Source organism: Malurus melanocephalus, unplaced genomic scaffold (assembly GCF_030028575.1).
Source record: "Malurus melanocephalus ecotype Western Australia unplaced genomic scaffold, MMel_1.1 scaffold_236, whole genome shotgun sequence".
In the NCBI taxonomy this organism is placed as follows: domain Eukaryota; kingdom Metazoa; phylum Chordata; class Aves; order Passeriformes; family Maluridae; genus Malurus; species Malurus melanocephalus.
Genome location: NW_026623468.1, coordinates 556,509 through 584,158, shown reverse-complemented (window position 1 = coordinate 584,158; position 27,650 = coordinate 556,509). Strand labels below are relative to the sequence as shown.

The window sequence follows — 27,650 nt, the reverse complement described above, 5'->3', positions numbered from 1 at the left end:
TGTCCTTCCTCTCCCCTCCCTCCACCTTGAGGCTGAAACCCTTGGTGGAGGAGCAGTGAGGGCTCGGATCGCCTCCCCACACCAATTRCAGCACATCTGGCAGGCAGCAGCCGCTGCTCCCCGGCTGCCCGCCCCGGGCTGGGGACACCTGGTGCCATTTGTGCACAGCCGGTGTCCATGGATCACAGCACGGCTACTGGCAGCATCCTGCCAAGGGCTGCCTTCTGACCACCTGCACAGCGAGGGTGACCCAGAAAGGAAGGGGCAAGAGACCTTAGAGCCTCTTGCGGTGCCTAAAAGKGCTCCAGGAGAGCTGRGGGGGRATGTGTTGTTAAGGGCATGGAGTGACGGGCCATGGGGGAACGGTGTGAAACTGCCAGAGGGAAGAGTTAGATGGGATATTGGGAAGAAATYCTCTCACAGTGAGGGTGGTGAGGCCCTGGCACAGGTTTCGAAGAGATKCTGTGGCTGCCCCATCCCTGSAMGTGTTCGAGGCCAGGCTGGACGGGGCTTGGAGCAACCTGGGATAGTGGAAGGCGTCCCTGCCTGTAGCACKGCTTGTAGCGAAATGATCATTAAGGTCCCTTCCAACCCAAACCCTTCTAGGATTCTGTGATTCAAGCACCACCCCGACAAGAGCAGCTCCCGTGTCCTGGGGGATGCTGAGCTCTGTCCCAGCCCGGGCAGAGGGATGCCCTGTGAAGCAGCGCTTGCCCACAGAGGGCAGAAGGAGAAATCGGCTAGCCAAAAGGATTTGTGCGGGAGGAAAYGAACGGAGAGCTCCGCTCGGGATCCAGGGGTAGCGCGGGTGACTCTGCAAGGACCTGTCGGTGCCGGGGCCGCTGCGRGGGCTCGGAAGGAGCCGCACGGAGCGACGAGAGACCTCGGAGCGGCGGCAGGGCGGTGCGAGGGGCAGGCGGGGCGCGGCGGGGCCCCAGGAGCGCCCGGCCCCCGTCCCGTCCCATCCCAACCCATCCCTCCATCCCGTCCCTCCATCCCTCCCCCGCCGAGCGGCCGCGCCGCGGGTCGCCGCCCGCCACCCGGCAGGTTGTAAAGTCATTAACTCCCCCAGCCATGCCGGGCCGCGCTCCCCGGGCCCCGCCGCGCCCGCTGCCGCCGCTGGTGGGCCGCCGAGCCGCCTCCTCCTCCGCGGCAGTGGCAGCAGCAGCGCGGCATGGCCGCCGCTCCCCGCCGCCTCCTCCTCCTCCTCCTCCTCCTCCTCCTCCTCCGCGCCGCCGCCCCCCTCGGCGATAAGGTAAGCGGCCGCCGAGCCTCCCCCCGCTCCCTCCCTCCCTCCTGCCTTCCTTCCCTTCTTCCCTCCCCTCGGGGAGCCGCGGCGGGGCAGGGACGGAGCGGGGTCCGACCCGCGGCCCCTCGCCCTTGCTCGCAGGTTTCAGGTTCCTGGGCTCCGGGATCTCCCCTCGCTCCGCTCCCTCCCTCATCTCGCGAAGGGGGTTTCGTCGCCTGTCCCCCAAAGTGACCCCGAGGACCGGGCTTTGCCCGCTCGCAGTGCCCGGCACTAACAAAAGGCTGATGGGGGTGTGAGGATGCACGAGGAGGGTCCCAGCATCACCAGAAGGACCACGGGGAGCAGCGCCCTGCCCTGCTTTGGGGTTCGCCCAAAGCTGCCCACCGCCTTCATCCCTCCGCATTCGCCCGTAGCAGAGGGTTGGCTCAAATTTAGGGCTGGAAGCAAACAGATTTCGCCCTTCCCCGTCCCTCCTGCCCACCCCCCGGGCATGGCTTTAAGCAGCTGCTGTCCCCACTAGCCCTGGGGTGCGTGTCCCGGCATCGGAGCCCCTCACTGCCCTCATCTCTGCGCTCCTCCACAAAGGACCCCCCTCAGCCCTGCCCTCCTCCTGTGGCACTTGTTTCACAGCAGCACCGAAACCCCTGTGCCCATCCCGTCTCCTTCCCGAGGCCCAGCCGGGATGTATCGCCCCCGTTCCCGTGGCAGGGCCGGCAGAAATCCCGGCTTCCCGGCAGAAATCCCGGGGCTTCGYGGGGCGCCGGCGGTGCCCCTGCCTCCACGGGTCACTGCCTGCATTGTGCCTCAGCACTCCCGTTTTCCTCAAGGGGAACCCRGCCGCATTTCTTTGCTGCCTAAGGAATTCTGCTCTGCTGAGGGAAGAGGGGTTTGGGTTGTGTTTCCCACCCTCAGGCTCATGGCTGGGATGAAGCAATCTCACATGAGCCATTTTAGAYACAGAGAAGACCAGACACTGCGGATAGCTCAGGTTTGAGGAGCAGCAGTGTCTCCTGTTCTGGGGTTTGTCCTAGTTTTAAAGCCCAAATGTCTCATTTCCACTTTGTTTTTACCTTTCCTACACATCTGCTGCCTGTTCTGTTTACCCCTGAGCTGCGGGCTAAGTCAGAAGCTTCAGGCAGAGCAAGCCAGGTCAAGCTAAACAGTTGTGAAGTCCTTTATTGGGGAGTGACCTGGATGGACTCCTCCATCAACTTGTGCACGTGTTCTCCCTGCCTCCAGCAGCTGTGTTTGCACAACACCCGAGACAAGGGCATCCCTGGGTGGCAGGAGGGCTCCCCAGGACAAACACACACCAGTTCCGTGTCCAGCTCTGCCCTGAAGATTCCCTGCTCCAGGAGATCCTCACGAAGCAATCTGATCACAGGTTACGTGGTGCGAGTTGTCCTGGTTCTGGTTGTTGTCTGTCTCTGTGCAAGGCAGCGCACAAAATGCTTGTTGAGGGATTAACCTGTGGTTCCTCCTTCCCTCCCGTTTTCCATATAAAACTTTACYCAAAGAGTGTCAGAAAACCTCAATCCATAGTTTGGGCAAGGAACTTCCTAACCAACTTCCCTCCTGGCTGCATTCAGTGCCTCTGAAAAACCCAATGATAGACATGTCCTGTGCACACTCCCTTCTTCCCCTTCACRCTTTTCCATCCTTTCTATCTGTTTGTCCCAGGATAAGTGCATTATCCTGCTTGCAGGGAATGACCTAACTGACTTGGACCAAGGATTTTGTAATGGCACACAGCATTTGCCTGTGAACTTTCTGTCATGGCAGGATTACAAACAGAACTTGGTAGTTCTCCACTGGCTTCTGTTCACTGCTTTTATAATTTGCTTTTCATCTGTGCCTCATTATATGTCCAGATCTCTGCTACTTATCTACTGCAATTTCACATCTTTAACAAGCTGCTGTCTTTCCACACATTATTGTTCTTCTCGATCCCTTAAAAATGATTCTGCATTGCTTGTTTTACCTCAGGATACCTTCCCCTGTGAAAACATCCTCAGATATCTTGTTTCAGCTTTTCTAGGGAAAATATGGGTTTGTGTCTGCTTTCAATATAGAATCTCTCACACAAACTATCTAGTCAACCCAAACAGTATAAAACAATGACAGGATGAGAAATAGCTTTATACAAACACCACTTCTTTTGTAAAACATCAGGGCATAATTGCAGCTGCTATTGTTTTTTTTCTCGGGGCTGTGGTGAGTCTATCACCACAGTTTTAGTCAGAGAAAGACAGAAACCCAAACCAGGGGCATTGAACATGGTCATTCATTCCCAGATAATAATCTGCCATTCATTCCAGGCATTCAGACATCTGAAGCTATTTAGGATTTCAGTAAGTAGTGTGGTTTGCTGCGGAGAGAAGCCCTTAAGTGAAGGGATGGTGGAAATTTTTGGTAGAGGACATGCAGTTAACGGCCTCGGAAAAGGTCTGGGAAGAATTTATTTCATTTTCAGCTGCTGTTTCGAGTAGTCTCATACTCTCAGACAGGGCTGAGCAGAACATTTTACAACAGCTACTGTGCCCTTCCGTGGTGGGCCAGCCCTCAAGGCTGCAGTGAGCCTTGCCCCAGCTCCTCTGTTAAGGAGGCATGTTTGTGGTCTGTCTTCCCAGACAGATTTTTTTTTTTTTCCAGGAGCCAGGCTCTAATGAATCTCAAGATTAGGCACAACAATAAGCARCACAGGRGACTGTGCCACCGACAYGGTAATTGCAGTTCTTCCCAKGTTTCTGGGAAAGCCAGTGTAGCTCCGAGCYGATCCAGAGCATGACAGAGAGTCAGCGGAGAATTCATTTTATCCCTTTCAACTCTTCAGAAAGGCCGCCTGGAAATCCGATAGGATGTCAGGCCAGGCCCACCCTTCTGTGCAGGGCTGAAGGATTTTGCTTGTGGCAGCTTTTCTTTGGCAGGGGGGAGAGGGGGAGCAGCTGCTGCTGGGCAGACAGAGCGTTCAGTGACGCTGCCTCAGGGAGTGATGTTTCTGTCTTGGATGCCGGGAAATGCAGAGACAGGCATTTTATTCTGGGAAAGRTCCCTGCAGGTTGGGGTTCAGAGCTCTGCACCCCCAGCCAGGGGCSGGGAGGGAGCTCTCAGCTCCTCCAGTGAAGGTGTGGAGGCGCAGGAATTCCTGGGTTACCTGGGAAAGGGAGAGCTGCAGCTCCGGAACCACCGGGTGCCAAACTGCAGGCACCTCGGGGGAAATTCTTGCTGAGAGCACCTGGCTGAGCTRGAATATGGTCTGTCCTTTCTAGGGGTGGGAATTCTCATCACCTATGAGGAATCATACCTGGCCCTCTTTACCTCCTCTAGGCAGAGCCCATGGCCAAGCCCAGGCAGAGCCAGCCTGTGTCTCCTGTGCTCTGGTGTTTCTATCCTGCTCCTTTTCCATGATTCTGCAGCAGAGTGCAGCTCCAGCATCTCCCAGGACAGTGCAAAAGAGCTTCAAATCAAGCCCCTTTGATTTCTCTCTGAGTGAGGAGTAGGTGGGGAGGGGGATTTATTTGTTCAGAATCCACTCTTGGGATTTGTTGAGGGAAACTGAAGCTGGGAGTTAATCTAATCYGGAGTCTGTCCCACAGTCCTTAATTTATTATCTGGACATTTGGAAAATGCATATATCTCCAATTAAAAATAGGAACCATTTGTGTGTTGTGGCCAATGTAGATTTATTTCTGACAATACAATAAATTCAGCACAGATTGGAACCAGCTGCCCCAGCTCTAAATACCTGAAGTTCCCACTCCATGTCACCAGGCCTAGGATTTGGATGCAGCTGTGCCATAAGGGRACAGCTCAGCATTGTCCTTGCTTACATGAGAAAATAAATGCTCCTAGGGAAGGTCTGGCAAGGGAGCTTGGTCATGGAAAACCTGAGAGCCAAATCAATCTGCTTAAAATTGATTGATTCCTCCAGCGCAGAGAGAAAGCAGGAGCAGGGCTTGTGGGTATGGGGGAAACACATTTTATTAAAGGAACACATCTCTCTGACTAGCACGTCTCAACAAATCTTCCTCTGGGCTCCTGGCATTCCCAAGAGGTGCAGTGCAGAGATGTCACCTTTCCAAAGGCAGGGATGCTGATCTTCCCCAAACTTCAGCTGCTGATCTCCCCAAACCTCAGCTCTGCCCCCACACCAGGTCTCTTTGCATCTCCTTTGCTTCCAGGCAGAGCACCCCAAGAGCAGTAACCCTGACATGGAGCCTGCAGCTTTGCACCACTCAAAATACACAAACCCTGTTCCATATCTGGGGTATATTAACAGAACAGACCGTTTCACTCACCTGTTTCCCTTCTGCCCCCTCTCACCCMTTTGGATCATAAGATTCCCAGGGCAGGACTATCCTGTGGGTTACAGCTGCACAGATTTTTATTGCCATCTGGGGAAAAGCTATGCAAATATTGCTGTGTAAATATTTTGGTCCCYGTGCCTTCCCTCCAGGCAGTCCATKTGCTTCAGGGAAGGGGTAAGGCACCAGCTTTGGTTTTTCCCCCACCTATGGGAGAATTGGTTTTGTGCTGATCTCTCCACTCAGACAGCAGATAAATCACTGGAATTCTCCTTCCTGACAGCTGTGAAGAGCTCTTCCAGCCCAGCCTTGAAATGCTTATTACAAAGATGCATAGGTGGAGGCAGGGAAAGATTTTAGCTGAAAATACCTTACAATGAGAGACCTTTGATTTGTTTCTTTATAAATGTGGAAGCTGCCTAGTCAGAATTTCCATTTACAGTCTGATAATGTACGGCAAGACAAAAATTCTCATAGGAAATTGGTTGAGGTGGTCGTTTGGAAGAACAGATAGAGGCATTTTTGAAAACACATCTGTTTCTTTTAATTTCATTTTCCTGATGAGCAACTCAGCTGCTGGCCACAGCATTTGGTCACTGTCAGGCAAGCCAGCTCTAGCCAGAATATCTGAGTTCAACAAGGGGTTTTGTGTTATTGTTTTTGAAATCAACTATTGCAATCACCGGAGAGCAAAGCATCAGGTGACGAGGTRCTTTTTTGGCAGCAGAGCAGGTTTCTTCCTATGTGCTCTGGCCATCAGGAAGAGGCACCATGCACATTTCAACCMTTTAAAACATTTGCACAAACCAGCTGCATCTCTCCCCTGCCCAGAGGCTGTKCTCTTGGCAGCCACGGGGAAACACAGATTCTCAGGCAGGAATCTCACTGCGAGATGAAGAGCACTTTGGCTGTGTTACACTGTGAAAGAGCACAAAGCCAAGAGACAGTCAGCCCAAATAGTGAGCAGAGCACTTTTAGTGATGAGCAAACCCCGCTGAGTTTTCTCTCACATCCATCAGGGTTGTTTACAGCAGGACCATCAGCCACTGAAACCAGCGTGTTTTGCTAACAGGATCACCACAGGAGCACCGGCACAACTTCCCTGAGCCCTTGTTTTGACACAGCACACTTCACACACACACACAAATTGTTAATTTTCATCCATTAATATTTGAACACTCGGCATTTTCCGCTGGATAAATCCCTTCCAGTCACTGTCCTGTGTTAAACTCGTAGCTGCATTCAGCACTACACACAGCTGTGTTTCAGTAAACAGCAGATTAGTTCTTGCACAGGCAAGTTTGCCAAAGTCCCTGGGAGCTTTCAGACCATCAGACACTAAGCAGGAAAATATTGCCAGGGAAAAAAAACCCCACAGAATTGCTTACCTGCTGGGAATTGTGGAGACACAGCCAACAGCAGCCAGATGCAAGGACCAYGCTGGGTCCAGAGTAGCTCATGTTTGCCAAATTTAAAGAGTGAGCCCCAGCAAGGTGTTCTGGAAGAGGGAGCATTCCTCCTCTGAGCATAGTGGGGTGCATGGGGACACGTTCTGGTGGTGAAGCCCTCTTGGAAATGGCTTTTTGTGAGGGTTGGGGGCTGAGGATCTGGATCTGAACTGCTTTAGTCCCAAAGGGAAGGTTGTTCATGGAAACGCAGCTCCCAGGAGTGACACCTATGTACTCCCAGCTTCCCTGCGAGCCCAAGCCCAGCAGCTCTTCCCTTCTCCCCTGTGCCAGGTGAGCTGTGCTCTGCTGGGCTGGCAGTGATGCTGTGGGGCCAGGCTGCAGCTTCTGTTCCTGCCACACGTGTCCAGCCCAACAGCCCTTCTSTATACAGAGAGATCCCAGTCCATCCTGCTGCCTGTGCAGAGCTCAGTCTCGGAGGGAAGTTTTCATTTTGGGATATGTGATCCTGGTGTGGCCCCAAAGGACCTGGATCCCGGCATGTTTGTCCCCCTGCTGCCTGTTTAGGAGGCATCCAGGTGGCAGGACAGCTGCCTTGGGTGGCCAGGAGCCAGGCTCTCCAGCTGACCATGCTCTGTTTCTGTCAGGACAGYAGTGAGGCAGCAGATGGAGCTGGTACCTGGGATGAAGAAGTCACCAAGTGGTGGGGGGAGTGGAGCTCTTGGTCCACGTGCTCSCGGTCCTGCGGAGGGGGTGTGATGTCCCGGGAGAGGCACTGCTTGCAGCAGAGGTGAGTGCTGTGTGCTCAGCTGGCTCCCAGCCTGAGCCCCTGGCCAGCTCTCGGGGGGTGGAAGGGAAATGGGGTGTCCCAGACCTGGGTTTTGGGGCTGAACCTCCTGGGTTTGCAGGAATCTGTGGCCTCTGGGGAGGGAAGGCAGCTGCTGTCTGGGTGAGTGGGCAGTGCTGGGGAAGGGTGACAGGAGAGGTACACCACTGTGGGGCAGGTGACAGGTTGTCTGAACGTGTTAACCCATTCAGCTTGACTTACCTGATGGGGAGCAAGGGGTTGCTCATATCTAGGGGTCCTGAAGGGGACAGGGCTGAGGGCTGCAGAAGGCTGGCTCTTTTCCTCTCCCCTTCCCTTCCCAAAGCCTCCTTGCTGTGGCTGCTCTGACCAACCCAACCCTGATTTATGGCCAGTTCCCATGCTAAGGGTATGGGCACATATTCCCAGACACCGCATGGGGACTKGATTTACTCCCGGTGATGCCAAAATCTGGCCACCTAAAATGGAGGCTAGACAAAATTGAGAGAATCAAAAGCAGTTGTATTTATTGAAGAGCCTTCAGGTACATTTAGGGCAGTCACAGCTGCCCTATTAGTGACTATTTTCCCATTTAGGGTGGTCATAGGGGCTACACCCAAAGTGGACAATGGGTCATGGGTTTTTCACACTTTATGAGTTTTGTCCATTTGCATTTCAGAGGTTAATGCTCCAATTACAGCTTCAGGTAATGAAGTCATTTACTCTGAGTTGGCTCCCCCCAATTCACTGTTATTTACATATCCTGCAGCCTGGGACAGTGAGGTGTCCTTGAGTTTGGGGCCTGGAGAGGAATTGTTTTGTCTAAAATGGGAGAACAGGAGCTCAGCACTGTCTGTGGAGTCTGGAGTTATCCACTAAAGAATTCCAGGATTACAGACACATGAGAAATAGAGAAGCTAAAATCCTAAGGCACTACTGGCAAAAGCCAGGATAGAGCTGGCAAGTCTTTTCCCCCTCTGTCACTTGACAGTGTTTGTCCCCTATGGCCACATTCGTCTGCTATGGCTGCTGCAGTCCTGGTGTCAGTCAGACTGAGTTTGTGGGAGCAGGGAGAGTTGGGGAACTCCTGATGTCCCCTCCAGGCCACCTTGCCACCAATTCCCCTTCCTCYKCCTCCTCCTCCTSCWGCAGCAGYAGCTCTGTTCCCTGCTTCTCCCACTCCTGTGCTGTTAATGAGAGCGGGCATCCCGCAGCACAGCGAGCTTTCCCTTCTGCATGAATGCACCCCTGAGCAGGGCAAGCTCAGGCCAGGGCCCCAGCCTGCCCTCCTGCCTGCAGCACAAAACTTCTTTGTGGGCTGGCTGGCAGCGTGGGGAGGGTGCAGATGTGCTGCAGGACCTTCCCTTTGGTTCTGGATGTGGCCTCCTGGATGTCTCTGCTGCTTCTCCTCCCCTCCAGGACCCTGTGGGGAGCAGCACAGGGAGGGAGCCTGGGGTTGTCCCACAGCCCCACAGCCAGAGCAGCCCTTCTGCCCTTTGCYCCCTGCCAGAAAAGAGATTTTTCTCTCCATTTGGTCGAGCTCTGTGCTCGACTCTACAGCCGGGGAGGGAAGGCTTTGCTGTGGTGTTTCACTCCAGGGATCAAATCTGAATTAAAATAAGAGAAATCCCATCACAAAACTCAGCCCAAAGGTTTCTGCAGCTTTAAGGTGAATGGCTTAAGTGTGAGCCAGATATGGCCACCAAAMAATTTCAGCCTCTGCCTCTGAAAGGCATGGCACTTTTCAAATCTTTTACTGCAGATTTAGGCTCTGCCTGTGTCCTGTAAAGCATTGCTCTGGTGGGACAGCTGCAGTGCCTCCAGCCAGTCCAACCTGAATATGTTTAGGGTGTTCCTTGTATCCTATATTCCCAGTGCTGTGTTTGATGCAGATCTTTACAACTGCCTAAATTATTTTGCAGATTGTTACYTCATTGCCTTAACCCGTGGTCTCAGCCATTCTCCGTACATCTTCACAGCTTTCAATAATTTTTTCTGCCTTTGCATCTGTCCAGTATCTCCTGGACAACTCATGCTGGCCAGAGAGAAAGCTTCAAGCATTGAGAAATTCCTGTTCCAAGCCTTCCYTGATAATCTGTGGGGTGGCCAGGCCCAAGAGAGGCACCTTCTCTCTGCCTGTAGCACACTGGACTCTGAAATCCACTCCCCCAGTCACTGCAAATCGATGGGACTGATGGACCATCAGGTTCTGATGTCTTTTTGGTCACGTCAGCTCTTTTAGAGCTCAGAGGTGAAGGGGCACAGGGGTGGCAATGTCTGCTCAACCCACCCCAAAACAAGAGTGGCCTAAAAGCACAGCCCACCTAAAAGCACTGCAGAGGTGTTTCAGAGGAGGTGTTGGCCACTCTAGACCCAGCAAGTGCTGCTCTGACAAAACACCTGCCCTGTTTCTCCCACTGAAGTGTGGCCTGACTCCTGTGCCTTCCTCATACCGTGGCATTTCACACAACTCCAGCTCATGTTGGGAAATTCCTGCTTTGCAGGCTCCAGATGCCCCAGGGAACAAACAGCACMGTGTGTGTTGGTCAAGCCAAGTACTACCAACTGTGCCAGCAGCAGGTGAGAACCACTGCCAGTCTGCCTGCTCCTCCCTGGGGAATTTGAGGGGACTCAGGGGGTCCTGCTTGGACCTGCAAAAGCACCAGCACTTGGGGTCAGACTGGTCTGTTATGGATGGAAACAGCAGATATGATCCACTCCTRGGGTGGTGGATGCTGTGCCTTTGAGGATGTGGGAGATGGCCTCTGCTCTCTGGGACTGGGAGATGGGGCAAAAGGATGTAAAAATGTATTTGTTGTGGCTGAGGGGAGGGAAGGAGGAAGTTTTTCCCAGTATTTTTTGCACAGAAGCTTTTCCCATTGCTGGAAGGAAKTTTTGCAGGACTGTTCAATGCAGTTGTCTGAGAGGCCCTTGGCAATGAAAGCCTGGCCTTTCTGGCTGTGTTAGAGCACCTTGAAGTCCATCCCCAGTCCTTCCAGGGCATTTTCACCCTGCAAGGATGCAGCAGGGACAAGCAGCTGTGACAAGCATGGCAGGGAGGCAGGGAGCTGTTTGATTGCATTTATTCCCTCCCCAGCCCTGCCCAGCCAACACAGCGAGCTTCAAGCAGCAGCAGTGCTCCAGTTTCAATGGCAAAGCCTTTGGGAAGCGCTACTACCACTGGATGCCCCTCTATCCAGGTGGGTTTGCACACCTTCACACACAGCATGAGGGTGGGGAAACACCCACAGGATCTTGTTGGGCACAGAGAAGTCCCAGGGGACGAGGGGTGGATGCTCCTGGCTGGTGTGGGGTGTTCTGAACAGGATGCTGATCCATKTTCTGAACARGATGCTGATCCATTTCCTGCACAGMAACTTCACATGGGTACCCAGTTGTCCCTTGAGGCCCAGGCTGAGTTCCCTGAGATTACCCCATTTCTGGACTCAAGGTGCTTTTCCATTAGCTGCCAAGGGGACATGAAACATCTGCACCTGAATAGGCACAGCTGGCCACAGCCCCATGCAGTCAGTGCCTCTCTCACAGCCCTTTTTTTTGCTCTTGTGGGTTTATGTGTTCCCTGGGATCTGCTGATGCCCATTCCCATGTCTGGCATAGCGATGGCACTGCCAGGGCATGGCAAGGAAGAAGGTTTGCCAGAAAGAAGCATTTCTGCTTGGCAAAGCCTCACACCGTGACCCCTTCACTACGCTAAAATCTGTGGCCTTGGGGTGTCATCTCAAGGAGCAGGGACATCCAAGGTGACATCAAACCATCAGGAGGGAGCAGGGGAAGGACCCCTTCCTCACTGGCCACCTCTGACCTGCCTGGTGACCCCTGTGTCCCCGCAGATGACTACACCAGCATCTCCAACAAGCCGTGTGACCTGCAGTGCACCACCCGCAGTGGGGAGAGGCAGCTGATGGCCCGAGCACAGGACGGCACCTCCTGCAAGGACAGGACCTATCAGGGGGTCTGCATCAGTGGCAAGTGTGAGGTGAGGCTCTGGCAGGAAATTGTAGAGAAATTGGGATTGTAATTGCATGGCTGGACCTCCTGGTCATGGCAAAGCYGAGGGGTCCCAGCAGGGAATTGAAACCTGGCATTGGATTCATTCATCACACCCGCCCCAAAAGCTCCCCAAAAGAGCMCAGTAGCATTTCCTGGGAAAGACCCTTCCCTGTGGAGACAAGCTGGCCCCAGGAAACCCTCTCTTGTTTTGTCCTTTGCAGCCAGTTGGGTGTGACGGGAGCCTGTACTCGGCCCGGACCATGGACAGATGCAGGGTGTGTGGAGGGGACGGCAGCACTTGCCACCGTGTCTCGGGCAGCTTCCGAAAGGCAATCTCACAGATAGGTACTCCCTGCTACCAGTCTGCAGACTTCATCTGCTGCTTCTTACCACCAGCTGGCATCAAGGGGGACTGGCCTGGATGTGGGGAGGAGCTTCCCAGCTGCTTGGTGGAAAGAGTTGAGGAATGCCACCACCCCTGGGTTTTGTCCACCTTTTAATCATCAGAGGAGATTGGTTTGATGTGCTCTGTGGTAGGCTGGTAAGGTTTCCCTTCACCTCTTTACAACAGGAAGCAGCTGGGGATCTATTTGTTCCTATTGATTTTGGCATCTTGCCCGCCTCAGGTAATGTGAAGGGATCAATGAATCTTCTTTTGCTCTGTGTTCATTTGAAACTTGAGCCRTCACGAGGGTCACAGCGTTTGTTTCAGCCTGCACCACATCTCCTGTTTCCCCYTGTGGCTGGCACAGCTGAGGGACAGTCCCCTCTGAAATTGGGCTGGGATGCATCCCCGCAGGAGCAATGGACTGTGGAATGCTCATTAGTAATTWATTAGCTGTGGTTTGAGGATGTTTTGGAACATTTCACCCTGCTGTTGCTTCACTGGCTTGCCTCGCTCCCTACAAACAGCAGAGCAGGAGTAATGGGGTCACCCCCTGTCACAGTGTGGGTGCAGTTTTGGCCTCCCMTTCCAGCCCTCATAGTATCTCACAGAACAGACAAGACTGCATTTCCAGCAGGAAAGACAAACTCCCAAACCATGCAACTTAAAGAGCCTCTTATTTCCTCTCCCTTTAAAGGTCAATTTTTATGTTCCTCCCGAGACAAATTCCATGGAGTCAGGAGCTGAGRGGTCTTTTTCCACTCTCTGTTCAGCATCAGCCCTGATCACTACTAAGCTTTTTTTCCATGCTCTTGCCAGAAAGAGTGGGAAAGCACATCCATCCACACCCCCAAAGCCAGACTGTTTCATTGTGCAGTTCCTTCCCGACTCCAAACCCAAGATTGCTCAGACTGACATCCGCAATGGTGACCTGTAATGGGATTTCAGAGGAGAGCTGGGATGAGAGCTCACAGACTGGTGCAATGTGCATTTTAKGTCCTTGGCACTCTGCTCCTGAAGGGCAGCACTGCCCCCCTACACACACAYACTTGTCCCATGAGCTGCTTCTCCCACCCAGACCTTTTTATTCTGTCCTCGGGGTGTCCTCACACTCTGCTCTGTTCCTCAGGTTACGTGTTCATCACCAACATCCCTGCTGGTGCTATGGACATCCTCATCATTGAGCGCAGGAAAACAGAAAACATCCTGGGTGAGCAGAGGAGCTGAGGGCTGTGGAGATGCTGGTTCAGCTGCCTGGGAGGTGGGAGGACGCTCTGTGCACTGCCACCTGTGCTGTGAGAGAGCTACTGACAGCATTTCCAGCACAGGGGTGCTTCATCTCTCCAAAAAACAAATTCTCTGTGGGCAGGGCCTGTGGTTTTATTTCTGCTGGGCTTTTCTCACTCACTCTGCTGGGCTCTTTGCTCTCCTCAGTGCCAGAGTTGTGCAGAGCATCACATTTAWGTGTTTTCTGTCTCTCTGAAGCACTTGCAGATGAATCCGGGCATTTCTTCTTCAACGGCAACTCGGCCATTGACAACCCCCAGAACTTCAGAGTCGCTGGCACCATCTTCAAGTACCGGCGGCCCTCGAGCCTGACCTCGGATGGGCTGGAGTACATCATAGCTCACGGGCCCACGAACCAGTCTCTGAATGCCATGGTATGTCAGGAGCCAGTTTTAGGGTTTCCTGTCTTGATAACAGGGGTATAACCTGATTCCCAAGCCAAACCCACGGCTGGGTCGCTGTTGGGGTGGCCACAACACACAAACACATCCATACCTCACAAAGGGCCAAAGCTGTTTGTTCCAAGAATCAGTGTCATTTTATACACTTTTGCACGTTATTATTTGTGTTACACATTTATTGGCTACCAAACCACTACAACAAATTCATTGGCTTCTACTCAACTACAGCACACCGCTGTTGGTCACCTATAGTATAAGCATTCAAGCATTCAGAAAAACGCCAGGTGTAGCCTTGTTGCTGTTTTTCTCCTATTGTTTAAGTTTCTTGCTTCTGTTGATACTGCGTTCTCACAGGTAGAAATAATAGCTCTATCACTTGTTTTCCAGGGTTATGTAACCTGTTTTTCACCTCTACTTTAGCTAAATCATTCCTTGAATCCTTCTCTGGTTAACCAAAGTAAAAGCAGAGAGCATGAGTTTTACAAGGGAAACAAGGCCCTTGTTTTACAAGGTTTTATAAGGTTTTATTTATCTGAAACATGGGAGGAAGCCACACAGTCTTGGTGGGGAGGGGCTTTCCTTTTGGCTTCGTGAGGATGCAGTCTTGTCTTGACAACCATCACCAGATGGACGTGGCCAGAAAAGGCCGCTGGGAAATTCATAACCCTTAAAACAAAAGCAGTTTTGCTTTCTCCCCRTTTCCTCCAGTACTACAACTTCAACGGGAAGATGCCTCACATCACCTACGACTACACCGTGCCACGGCCGCCGCCTCTGCGAACTGCAGCCCCTGCCCTCGCCAGACCTCTGTACCAGCACCTGCCAGAGACCAACCAGAGCCACCCCGTGCCAGCCAGCTCCAGRGCTGCCCAGGACTTCAATGCCACCTGGCTCTCCCTGGCACCAGATGACACCAGCGACCAGCTCCCTCTAAGAGAAGGGCAAGAAGATTTAGACTTTGGTCCCCCGCACTTCTTCCAGACCAACTCCACTGGTCAGAGCCGGGATTGGGGCTGGGAACAAGGTGAAGAGAAGGASAAGTATGACTTTCAGATCAGACAGGTCTACCAGGCAAACACAGCAGGAGAGGAAGAGGAGGAGGAAGCAGCAGCGGTTGGTGGAGAAACAGAATTGGGTTGGTTGCTTTGTTCTTCCTTGCCTCGTTTTACTGATTGAAAGCAGGCATTCCACAGTGGTCTTCTTGAAATCGAAGGTGGCTTCAGCACCAGGAGGGAAGGATGGTTAATAGTRGGGTGGAGGCTGTCAGGGGGAAGCAAGGGCTCTGTGAAGGAAGGGGAGGCTGGGAGAGGGTGACGATGATATGCATTAGGCAGGGCACTCCCTTGGGACCCCAGCTTGGCAGAGAGGGCAGTGACAGCAGCAGTCCAGTGATCRTCAGGGGACAGCAAGGTGACAATCTGAGGTCGAYCTGRGAGAGCCAAACAACAATTCAGGAGYAAAGTACACCTGCAGCATTGTGYAGCCCTGGACTGAAGGCCCAGACTGGAGCTGAAATGGAGCTCCAGAGCAGTGGGCAGACAGAGTGAGGGGTTGGTCAGGATAATTAAAGACTGTTGGTGCTCCCTGGTGGAAATTTATGTTGTTCAGGCTGAGCACCGAATGTATTTTACCTTGTTAAATGCCACATGCTGAAGTAGAAGCCATCCAGTACAGCTAAAGCACTCCTGTATTTTTCTTCCAGCTCTCAGGTTCAACCAAATCTCCATCAGCACAGCAGTGCCCTACAGCATGCGGAGAGCCGAGCTGCCAGAGAATGGCCGTGTGACCAGCTCCAGGCTCCGTCTGTTCCGGCGCCTGTGTCACCGTGACCCTGGCAATGCYGCCTTCTGCAGGGAGCTGCAGCCCCTGGCAGCCCSGCTGGCCCCTGGCAACTCCTCGGCCGGGCTCTGGGCCGGGCTAGCTGCCMGCTGGCCACAGGGCCTCCACAAAGCACCCGCCCGCAAGAACTCACTGCAGGACATCGAGGGGGAGGCGCTGGCCGGGGGTCAGGGGGACACAGCCAACAACAGCTCGGTGGTGTCTGCGGAGAGCCCTGTGCTTGGGGCCAGCCCCACTGCAGACATCAGCCAGGCAGAGCCCCTGCGAGCCCCTGGCACTGAAAGGTGGCACCTGATTCCCTGGGTGAAACACAGCAGGGTTGGCTGGGCAAGGAGAGAGGGAGGGAGGGCCAGGCCAGTCCTCTGGGAGTGTCCCTGCTGTCCTTGATGTCCCCATTCCCCGGTGTCTATCCATGGCAACTGCTGCAGGTGCTTCCTCCAAAAATGATTGTTACTGACACAGAGCTCCTGGAACACATTTCAGGATCCATTTAAAGGGGGGCTGAAGGAGCTGCAGGGCCAGCGCTGGTGTGGCTGTAATGAAGGCCACGAGTCCCTGGCATGTCCCATACGCACATTTACCGCTGTGTCACACCACTCCTGTCCCATTCCTCTGGGCATTACCCTCTGAAGCTTCTCTAAATATTTGGCAGCAGACTGAGTGCCATATTTTAAATATTTCTGGCAAGCCACCTATGAGCTCTCCCCACCAGATTATGTGATACAAGAGCAACCTTGCTTGACCCTCCCTTTCCAACCCAAATCCAGCCTCTCAGGGTGAGGTGTGAGCTGAGGCTGAGGGCACCCACATGGCTGACAGACCAAGATACACACGAGACTCACTGTGAACAATGCTTCCTCCTTGCTAGCTGGATTTGGGAGGTGGATCCAGGCTTTTTCTCTGTTCATCAATGGTCTGCCTTGCCCAAGGCRGGGGAAATGGAAAACAGAAACACAGCTTTCTTCCCATCTTCAAGGGCAGCAAGGAGGAATTTCCCTATATTTCATGTTTGCAGCATTTTTTTTCACTTTTAGCTCACGCCAGCTCCTTTTTCCACAGCAACGAGTTCGATGTGAGCCCTGTGGGCCACGATGACATCAGCCTGGCTGACATGTACCGGTGGAAAGTCTCAGCTTATGCCCCCTGCAGCTCCACCTGCACTTCAGGTAGGTTCAGCTCCAGGTGAATGATCACAAGAGGTCCTTTTGGACTGTTGAGGGAGAGAACCCTGGCATTTTTGATATGATAGTGAGAATGTGAGATGCAGCGAGCACTCCAGTTATTTCCTGATGGTGAGAGGAGGCTCCTGGATGTGATGGAGCRTGGCTGAGGGCTTTGCTGGCCCCGCAGGTATCAGCACCTCCTACGCAATGTGTGTGCGCTACGATGGTGTGGAAGTGGACGAGTCCTACTGCGATGCCCTGACCCGGCCAGAGCCCACGCACGAATTTTGCACAGGGAGAGACTGCCAGCCGAGGTGAGTGGAGGTGACATTGCTGTCTGCAGGGACACATCTTTCTAAGGATCATTTTCTGCTCAAGGCAAGCAGCCGTTTTTGGGCTGAAAGGTACGCTTCAACGAAGCAGTCCTTGTGTAAGCAAAAAGAGGGAAAGAATTTGGGACCGAAGGGCAAAGCTGGCCTCAAGGCTGGCACAGCATTTACACAGACATGCAGGTGGTGAGGAGAGGGAGCCCCAGATGTGCTGGCACTGCCTTGCCTCGCCTCGTTCCCTCACCTGGGTGTCCCTTTGTGCTCTCTCTGCTCGCCGAGGTGGGAGACCAGCCGGTGGAGCGAGTGTTCCCGCACGTGCGGCGAGGGCGTGCAGTACCGCACCGTGCGCTGCTGGAAGATGCTGGCGCCCGGCTTCGACAGCTCTGTCTACGACGACCTCTGCGAGGCAGCGGGGCTGGCCAGACCCATGGAGAGGAAAGCCTGCAAGAACAAGGCCTGTGGGCCCCAGTGGGAGCTGTCTGAGTGGTCTGAGGTAGGCTTTGCTCCCAGAGCTGGGCAGCCAGGGCTGGGCTGGGCTGGCAGATGTTGGGTGCCGAGGGAGCCCCTGACCGACTGTGCCCTGGGGAAACATGGAGTGCCTTTGTCTGCAGCTCCCCTGCTCTGGCACTGCTCAGCAGAAAAAGGCCATCACAAAACATTTTTTGTAAGGTCGATTCTCAAGGACTTTGACCTTGACAGAGATCCTTGGTCTCAGGACTTTGACCAAGTGAAAGCCCTGACAGCAAGGAGCTTCCTCTTCCAGAGGATCCAAACAGAGGGCAGATGGAGAAACAGTACCAGGGAGATACACAAAAACGAAATGCCCATTTGTAGTCCCTTTGGCTGACATTCCACAGCCTGCTTGGGTTGTGACTCTGAGCAGCAGTTTGGGCATCAGCACATCTGAGACTCAAAGTAAATGAACAGCAGAGATGCACACACCTTTCTCTGTCCCTGCTGGGGCCCTTCCCCTCTCTCCTAGAGCAGCAGGAGGCAATCAGGAGGTGGCACAGCCACCTCCCCACCCTTGTTCTGTGTCCCCAAGCCCCGGGGCTGAGTGCCTGTGTCCCTTGCAGTGCTCGGCACGGTGTGGCTCTCCAGGGACCATGAAGCGGGAGGTGCGCTGCTCCGTGGAAGCCGCCGCGTGTGACGAGTCCCGCAAGCCCAGCAGCGAGAAACCATGCACGGGCCCCCCCTGTGACCGCCGCTGGACTGCCTCCGACTGGGGCCCCGTGAGTCCGGGAGCTGCTGCTCCTTTTTCCCCCAGCGSCGAGCTGCAGGGTGGGAGCAGCCAGAGAGCTGTGCCTCAGCTCTCTTTCTGGCAGAGGCTGAGCTAAAGAGACTAAAATAAGCCCTGGGTTTGGTTCTCCTTGCTGTAAATTTTGGGTAATTGTGAGTTGAGCTCCATTTGATAATCTGGGAAGCCCACGGCACCTGGAGAATGGAAGCCCCTAACCAAATGAACCCCTAAAGCCCCTTGGGTTCTGGTGCCACAGTCCCAGYSYYRRSRCTGGGACTGTGGCACTGGGCTCTCCGGGCAGCACCAGCCCTGACCCCTCCAATTCCCTGCTTCTTTCTGAATGCCTTTTGCTCTCCAAGTGCTCAGGTTCGTGTGGCGAGGGGCGCATGAGCCGCTTTGTCGCCTGCCGCAACCTGGAGGGCAAGGTGATCTCCAGCTCGCAGTGTGACCCGGCCACCAAGCCCCTGGCTGTCCACCCGTGTGGAGACAAGAACTGCCCCGCGCACTGGGTGGAGCAGGAGTGGGACCAGGTAAAGCCCAGCCCGGCCCCGTGTCCTCAGCCCTCCTTTCCGCAGGGTGTGGTGGGAGGCTGTCTCAGCACAGTTGTGTAGTGTGACCTCCAGACACGGAGCTGTACCCTTGTCCCGCTCTTCTGAGAAAGAGGGAAGGAGTGGTGAATATCCCAGTATGTCCCCACTGCACCCCATAGAACACCCCAAAGTTGTGGTGCGTGCTGCCTTCCAGAGGAGCTCCACTGGAGGGCAGCAATGTCCCAAGGAAACTGCAGCCGCCTCGGCAGAGCCCTGTTCGCTCATCCCCACGGAGGGGTGAGCTTCCCACAGCTCAAGAGACAGTCTGAGCAAAACCAGCCTGGTCTCTGACAAATAACAGCTGGGGGCCAACCTGAACCGAAAGTCCCATCCAGAAAGTCACATCCAGACCATGACTGTGTGCTTGCTTCACGGATCATAGTCCAGTGAACACAGTCCAGGTGCTCTGTTCCACCCAACACTGTCCTGCCCCTCTCTTTACTCTCATTCTGTTGCTCAAAGCCTTTAGGGTTCCCTGTACTAGCTGATCCAAATCCCAGAGTATCCAGAGAAACATGTTTAATCACTTGTGGGGCTTTTCTTTGAAGTCTTGGGCAAAACGGGGATTCATACAGCACTGAGGAAGAAGGTTTCTAGGAATAAGGAAAGCAGCCAAGCCCTCTTCTCTCCYATCATGGCTATGCCTCTGTTCTCACTTTGCTGCCTTTATAGCTTCTGGCTGCATTCAGCTGAGTGTCTTCCAGCACCAGTGATGGGCACTGGTTAAACCTGGCAGTTCTTCAGCCCTCCCCTGCTCTGGCCCTCCCTGTGGGTCACACACTGTCCTGCAGTGCCATTGTCACCAGTGACTCGGCTTTTTGACTCATCAGAGCTCTGAAAGGCCAGCTGAGCTCCCCATCTTTGCCTGTGCCAACTTCTTTGCCATGTTCCCTCGGCTGATGAGCTCTGAGTTCTCAGGATGACTAAGGGCTGATGTGAGCCGGCTGTGCTGGCCCTGCTGTGGTGGAAAAGGGCTCAAARCAGTGAAATCCCAAACTGGCAACTGTCTCCACGGGCATCAGGGAGCAGATCCTGCCTCCTGCTGCTTCTGCTGGTGGTGTCCTGAGGGAGYGAGCCCTCCCAGCTAAGCCTGCATGGCTCTGGGCTCAGCAGTGCTTGTCTGTGCACATCACCTGCACTGCACCACTCTKCTCCCTTTGGGCCCAGATGAAGCTTGGCCGTACTCCAAAATGTAGGTTGCTACACGCAGATGCTCTGTGGTTTTTGAGAACATAAGATACCCATGAAATAAGACAGAAACAGCCTCTTGTAGCCTTACCTTGGCTGCTCCAGGCCCCTGTGGTGGCTGTTCTCGAGGCCAGCCAAGGTGAGCTTAGCTGAGCACTAATTACCAGCATCTGGAAATCTGGGAAATCTGGAGATACCYCCTGCCCTGCGACCCGGGCAGCACTTCCCAGTTAGACTGGTGCTGGCACAGGCACCAAGCCTTCCTTCTGAGCAGGATGCCATCCTCCCTGAGGCTCGGGCTGTTYGTCACCAGGCTCTGTTCCCTGACAGTGCGATGCCAGCTGCGGGCGAGGGACCAAGAGCCGGCTGGTGCTGTGTGCGGGGCTGGAGAATGGGCTGTACCGCGAGTACCCCGAGCAGCGCTGCGAGGCCGCCCCCAAGCCTGAGCAACACGCTGCCTGCTTTAGGAGGCCGTGCTCCACCTGGTTCACCACCTCCTGGTCCCAGGTAGGGTGGAGGCGCTGGGGAAGGGGCAGGGGAAGTCTCAGAGTCCTGGCTGGGGGAGCAGGACTGGTGCTGAGGTGCTGTGGCAGCCTGTTGTGCTGAGGATCTGCTGAACATGGACAGGACCCCAAGCTCTGCTCTGCTGCAGAGCAGGCAGCACACACAGGCTGGAGAAAACCTTGGAGGGTGGGGGTTATTGCCTCAAGCAAGGGCAGGCACCACACTCCAGGCATGTGGCGTACAGCCATGTCTTCTCCTCTGCCAGGAGTGTGTGCTCTGTCCTTCCCTCTTGATGCTAACTGGTGAGAATTTAGGGAATGGGAAGGCAGGAGAACTGGGTCTGGCTTGTAACAGCCATTTTCTCCATTTTCTGTCACAGCATCAATGTTCCAAACAAAAATAGTTCTGAGCTGCCATAAAGAGAAGAAAAGCAAATTTTACCTTGCTCTGCCCCAGCCCCAGCTCAGGGATGCTTTTCTTCAGCAAAAAAAGGGAGAGTAAGCTTGAGATTATCRTGGCATTTGATCCAAACCTCCTCAAGAGCAGTCTCTAAAGCAGGGACTGGGAGACCTCAATAGAAAAAAAAAAAACTTGGGAGTTATGGAAAAACAGAAAATGCCTCTAATGCTCTCTTTCCTGTGTCTTTGACCCCGACAGTGCAGCAAAACATGTGGTGCTGGTGTGCGCCTGCGGGAGGTGAAGTGCTACCAGGGGGAAGCGCTGGCTCAGGGCTGTGACCCTGCTGCCAAACCAGAGGCCAGGCAGATGTGCCAGCTCCAGCCCTGCCCCACAGAGGCACCAGGTACGTCTGGAAGGRCAGGGAGGGAGGTGGAGCATCTGCCCATGTCCATGCTGGGGAAACACATCTCCTTTAACCCCTGCTGTRTGTGCTCTGCTCCCCAGAAGACGCCTGTGAAGACAAAGCGACAGCCAACTGCGTGCTGGTGCTGAAGGTGAAGCTGTGCTCCCACTGGTACTACAGGAAGGCCTGCTGCTGGTCCTGTCGGCTCAAATCGCCCTGAGCGCTGCCAGGCCCTACTTCCCTTCCAAGTCTGGGGGCAGCAGCCCCCTGGAGCCAGACTTTCCACTGGGAGCCACCCCACCTGGCTTGGCTGTGGAGCCAGTCCCTGTAGAGCAGCCTGATCAGCRAGGAAGGATTCCTGCGACGTAGTCATCACTGCTCCCTCTCCACCAAGAGGGTTTTACATAAGACAAACCATCAGTGCCTAGAAAGCTACTGAGAAGTGAGTTGGGAGAGACTGTCCCTGCTGTCACCATCTCTGAGGGCACTGGCCAGAGGCAGCGGGGTGCCCAGGCCAGCCTGTGACAGGGCACGGATGGCAGTGTCCCTCTGCTCTGTCCTGCAGGCTTCCTACTACAAGGGCAACTGCCAAAGCACCAAAAATTGTGTCACAATAAAGAGATAAACCATAAAACCRTGGATTTGGGATGTGTGTGCCAAGGCCACAGCCAAGGGAGGAGCAGGGGACACAAGAGGAGCAAAAGGAGGAGCAGGAAGGGTGGGGAGGAAAAATCCTTGCACCAGCAGAGCTTCCAGGCAGCACTGGATAAAGCCCTTTTGGTGTTGCCTGCCAAAAGAACAGAAACCACTCCTGGTTTGTATTTCAAAGTCCTCATTTATTTCTGACATTGAATTTGGACCCATAGCTGAGCAACAAAGACCGAGTATAGTAACAGGAGGAATCTGAAGTGGAAAAAATCTGGGATCCCTGCCCCTACCCCATCCTATTCCTCCACCAAACCTTCTAATCCTCAGCTGCATCCCCCGTGTTTTCAGCCCTTCCAGACTCACCCATTTCCCTGTAGCTGTGCCAGACCCAACCCTCATCTTGGCCATCTGGCTGCTCTGGTACTGCCTCCCCAGCCTTGGCACCTCATTAGCCGGCGACAGGTCACACTTAATTTGCGCGTGACAAAGATGACAGTGGGGTGGCCCTCCTTTCACCACAGGGGTGACCCACAGAAGAGTGTTATTCCCACCCCTAGAGGTCACGGGTTGTGTGCCAAGAGGCAGAGCTGGATGCCAGGAGCCGCTGTGTCCCCGCGCTGGCTCTGCGCCCACCAGAGGCATGGCAGGGCTGTCTGGCAGAGACCACACTAGGACACRTTAGCTTCTTGTGGCTCCCAGCACGATGAGACCTAGCTGGGCAGATGCTCTAGTGGGAAACAATGGGATTTATCAAATTAGCCAAGATTTCCTTCCAGTTACAGACTGTATTTTCAGGGAGGAGCACCGCTGGCTGGGAGGCAGTAGGAGCTACAGTCCATTGCCCAGTGGGATCCACAGAGATTTGCTGTGGCTAACTTTCATCTTCCCTCCTGCCTGCCCTTAATGTGAGAGGACATTAAAACCTGCTATCGCTATCTGGAGAATGGAAAGAGACTCTAAAAGTGGCACAGYCAGGCCAGGTCTCCAGATAATGGAAATGCAATGTCATTTTGGGCTGGAGGTGGGGGAGATGGTGCATAACATTTGCTCAGAAGTGTGTGTAAAATGCAGACTGGGGCAACGTGTTTGATTACAAGGACCATACCACATTTTGTCTGGTTCCTTCCTTCAAATGAGAGGTGCCAGAGCGTGGGCAGGGCCAGTGTGTCCAGTGTGTACATCAGCCTTTTCCCTGTTAACGTGGACACTGGAGGCTGGTGCGTCTCTGTGCTGAGACCTACATTTTCTGTGTGTGAATGGGGAGGTTAAAGTCCAAATCCTTCTGTGAGCAGTGGGATGATTTCTAAACTGCAGTRGTGAAAATAAAATCCCACCACTCACGTTTCTGAGCAGTCCTACCCTATTGCAAAAGCATAGCAAGGTTTTCCTGCCACTGCCTCCAACAGCATCMGCAGGGATCGTTGCTGTCCCAGTCCCTCCTCCCTGCCGTGAATGGGAAGTGCTCAGCTGAGCAGTCCTGCACTGGTTGCTATGGAAGTGCCTGGGAATGATGGAGATGTCCCTTCAGTAATTTTTCACCTAATTTGATTTATGGAGGAAGAAGAAACTTTCCCACATTCATTTTTGCAGAAAGGCAGAGTCACTGGCTGTCGTTGCCAGCTGCAGCACCGGTGAACCCACGYTCACAACATTCGGGTCTTGCACCCTCTTCTTTCAAAAGCAAAAGCAGGGGGACCCYGGCCAGCTSAATGTCACTGTCCTGTGGGAGACTGTGGGCACTGCAAAGGAGACATAACCCAGAGGGCCCTGCTGTTGCTGCCAAAAGCAAAAGCAGGGGGACCCTGGCCAGCTGAATGTCACTGTCCTGTGGGAGACTGTGGGCACTGCAAAGGAGACATAACCCAGAGGGCCCTGCTGTTGCTGCCAAAAACAAAATCCATCYTAAAGCCAACCTTCCTCCGGCTGTCGGAGCTGTCAGAGTGGGGCTTTGAAAGCTGAAGGTRACCAAAACTGCAGTTATTTAGGGATTTAATTCTTCCCATAAGTAAAATCTCACCATATTCATGGGTCCAAGTTAAAATTGCTCCTAAGAAAGCTTGTGAAGAGTAGAAGATYGACCTGTGCCTGTTGGCGTGGGTGAGTGCTTTCGTGAGGAACTTTGCCTCCCCCGGCAGTGACCTAAATTTGTGCCCTGAACTTCTTCAGCATGTGCGAAAGACCCAAGCAGGTGGGAGATGGTGCCCCACCTTACACTCGAACAGAAATGCTGACTAATGCAGTGCGAGGGAAGCAGGATGACCTGGACCATCCCTTTTCATTCCCCATCGCTGAGGAGCGCTGCCATGCCCTGCCTGGCACCGGGTTTCACCCGGGACAGCGGCTGATGGTGGATCAGATCGCTCTGTGTGCCACAGGCACCGGGCATCACCTTGGGTGGCTACGTGGGGACATGAAGGCCTCGCTGGGCTCGGGGGGCCAGGGGAGCTCGGGGTAATTAAATTAGGTTGTTCTGTACATAGCCCTCGTTAGAAAGTCCCTTTGGGAGAGAGAGTAGATAATAATGACACTTATGATGGGTTCGGAGGCGGCCGGTCCGACGTCGCCCTTCGAGGTCTCGCTCGCCTTCTGGCCGTGCCGGGCAGCTCCAAGGACCGCGCCGCCCTCAGGGCTCCTCTCCTCAAAGACAGCGAAAAGCCCCTTCCCTGGAGCGGGCGGCGGCCGGGGACACCYTGTGCTCATTACACGTCGGTGCTGATGGCCCGCGGGTTCGGGAAGCCGTCGCGGAGCAGCCCGTGGCGGCTCAGCGTGTAGCCTTGCAGGGCGGCCATGCTGAGGGGCGGCCCCATCTCCTKGTAGCGTGCCGGGGTGTAGGCGACCCGCTCGCCCCCGTTGCGCACCATGTCGGCAGTCCGGATGTAAAAGGGGGAGCCGTACGGGGAGCAGGTGGGGCAGTAGGTGTGAGCCCCGTGCTGGTTGAGCTCGCCGGGCGGAGGAGCGGGGCTGCCCTGCCCGTCCGCCATGCGGGAGCTGCAGGCGTTGCACATGACGAGGTGCGAGTGCGCGGGCAGGTCGGGCTCTTCCTCTTCCTCCTCCTCCTCCTCCTCCTCCTCCTCCTCTTCCTCATTGGAGTCATTTTTCTTGCAGCAGTAGTACTGCGGGAAAGGGAAGGGGGTGTATGAGCGGCTGGAGAGGCAGCCGTGCCACAACCCCGCTCCCCCATCCCCCTGAGGAACCCTCCATGTCCTCTCACTGATCTGCTCCACCATTCCTGGGCTCTGTGAAGCAGCAGGAGCCAGACAAAACCTGGACCTGAGAGTGCTGCAGGAGGAGCTCACCCTCACCCCCCTGTGAGGTTTGCAAGGGGAAGAAGGTATTTCGAACYGCCAGCTGGACACTGCTCCATGTAAGCGCTGTGCTTTTCATCACATGGGCACTGCTGCATGGCACAGACTTCGCATTAACTTTTAAAGAGCAGGAGGTTGTAGCTAGCTGTTGTTGAAAGCCTCCTCGTTTAATTTACAAGGGAGAAAAAAAATTCCATAAAAATCTCCATCTGGTATTGCAAACCCAGCCAAGCCTGCACCTCAATTAGCAGGTTCTGCAGAGCCTCGAAAGCCCTTGGGCAGTAACCCCCACCCCTAGGGGAGGGAAGGGCATAGCTGCACCTGGGGGGATGAGAGCTTTCAACTCCCTCCCATCACAGCAAAAACACCCCTCTTGCAACAGCACCTTGAGCACAGAGCCACAGAGTACCCRGAGCTGGAAGGGACCCACAAGGATCATTGAGTCCAATTCCTGGCCCTGCACAGGACAGCCCAAAAATCCCACCATGTGCCTGAGAGTGTTGTCCAAGCACTTCTCCAGCTCTGGGAGGCTTGGGGTTGTGCCCTGGKAGCTTTTTCCAGTGCAAGGAGGGGGTGAACACTCACTTGTAGCCTACAGTAGCAGAGCACAGCGATGATGCACAGTAGGATCACCGTTGCTAGGATTCCCCCGGTGATAACAACAGTTCCCGCTGTCATCCGACCGGTTCTCCATCAAACTCTGTAAGGCAGGGACACAAAACTCACCCACCATGGTATTGCCATCACATCATGGACGAGATGACCACAGGGCATCCCGAAATGTTGCATTCTCATTCCCCTCTCCCCAGCTGGAAAAGTATCATTCAATATTATCCTCCTGCTCCTCTCAATGAGAGGACATCTGAGACACAGCATCGCATCCCCTCACTGTCACTGCTGGTCTGCCTTGGGGTCTTGGTCAAACACCCCACAGCCCACTGGCAGAACATTCCCCTTACTGAGCCAAAGGGATGATTTCCACCCTCCTGGAAGAAAATCCAGTTTCTGCTTCCAACTGCAGGAGCAACCCAGGTTTTCACCAGGAAAAGCCATAAGGGAGCCTCTGATCTCCACAACAGTCTGAGCCCAAAAATTGCACCCCAGGTGCCTGTTGGGCACTCACGAGGCCGAGCCACCCCCATCCCTGTGCCACGGCACCCAGGGGATACTCACGTTCAGTGACGGAGGCGTTGGACCTGGAGGAAGTGGAAGGAGAGGTTAGACATGGCCTGACAGCACCCCTTGCACCTGCCTGCCTTTCCACATTTCCCAAGAATTTGCCTTCATTTGGGACCTGCAGGAAGCCSTGCTCCACCCCTGTGTTATTTTCTTTTATTTGAAGCTCAGAGAAACGCTGTACAGGAGCAGGGCGCAGGCCTGGCTTAGTCAGCACTTGGCTTTTTCTACTTTAAAATTCATTACAGGGAAGGCAGACGCCTTCCACACCACACAAGTGGCTGATATTTTAGGGAAAGGAGGGAAAGAAGATCTCCCCTCCATCCCTTCTGGGACAGGTGAGCCCCAGCATTCCCCCTGGACACTTACCCGGAAAAGGACAGGCAGGGTGTCACAGTCACGCCAGCCCCAGGGCAGCAGGCAGGGACAGGCAGCACCACATGGCCACGGGGAGACTCAGTGACCCTGGGAGGGAGAGCAAGGAGAAAAACTGCACCAACATCAGCTTGACCCCCTCCCCAAAAGGGCTGCAGTGTCCCCATCCCCACCAATGGGGATGTCACCACAGCGGGGCTGAACAAACTGCTTTTTTAGGGAGACGGTCAGAAAAGGTGGGTGCTGCAAAGGTGGGTTAACCAAACTGCCAGGAAAGGATGATCCCATGCCCCAAATGTGCCATTTCAGCAAGACTGAGGACTTGCAGCGAGAGGTGGGTGCAGCCATGGCCCCATCACACCCCTGCCCCCAGCAATGCCCGGCGCAGCCGCATTTCATTACCGGCCCCTGCGTCCCTCTGTGCCTCGTCCAGAGCAGGGATAATTGATAGGGCCCAAGTGCCAGCCCGTTGCAGCTGAGGAGATCTAATTACCCGCTCACCACGCGGCCCCAATTAACGCAGAGAGGTGGCAGCTTCCAGGCGAGACCTTCCCAACTCTGCCCCGGCCCCTCTGCGCTGCAGGTCCCAGCAGACACGGTGTGGAACCTCCCTCGCCCAAAATCACCACCCTCCTCGCTSTGC

At 54.4% G+C, this 27,650-nt stretch overlaps 2 protein-coding genes across 4 annotated transcripts; one reads left to right on the top strand and one right to left on the bottom strand.

Moving 5' to 3' along the window:
- The first annotated feature begins 1,133 nt into the window (after positions 1-1,133).
- LOC130578681 (ADAMTS-like protein 2) lies at positions 1,134-22,124 on the top strand. Of its 3 annotated transcripts, none has more exons than XM_057374923.1 (18): positions 1,134-1,255; positions 7,607-7,749; positions 10,269-10,344; positions 10,862-10,964; positions 11,616-11,761; positions 11,997-12,120; positions 13,290-13,370; positions 13,646-13,821; positions 14,557-14,983; positions 15,551-15,971; positions 16,747-16,853; positions 17,038-17,164; positions 17,459-17,672; positions 18,256-18,411; positions 18,779-18,949; positions 20,528-20,704; positions 21,359-21,503; positions 21,608-22,124. In XM_057374923.1, exons 1-18 carry the CDS (start codon positions 1,175-1,177, stop codon positions 21,721-21,723), a joined length of 2,991 nt encoding a protein of 996 aa, XP_057230906.1. In that variant the 5' UTR covers positions 1,134-1,174; the 3' UTR covers positions 21,724-22,124. The 3 variants fall into 3 exon arrangements, with proteins under 3 accessions (XP_057230906.1, XP_057230905.1, XP_057230907.1); XM_057374922.1 differs by having other exon boundaries at positions 21,605-22,124; XM_057374924.1 differs by lacking the exons at positions 20,528-20,704; positions 21,359-21,503; positions 21,608-22,124 and having other exon boundaries at positions 18,786-18,869.
- A 1,834-nt stretch (positions 22,125-23,958) lies between these two features.
- Positions 23,959-26,150, bottom strand: FAM163A (family with sequence similarity 163 member A). The gene is made up of 2 exons (XM_057374927.1): positions 26,042-26,150; positions 23,959-25,264 (listed from the first exon to the last, which is right to left on the bottom strand). Exons 1-2 carry the CDS (start codon positions 26,132-26,134, stop codon positions 24,851-24,853), a joined length of 507 nt encoding a protein of 168 aa, XP_057230910.1. The 5' UTR covers positions 26,135-26,150; the 3' UTR covers positions 23,959-24,850.
- Between the last annotated feature and the right edge of the window lie 1,500 nt (positions 26,151-27,650).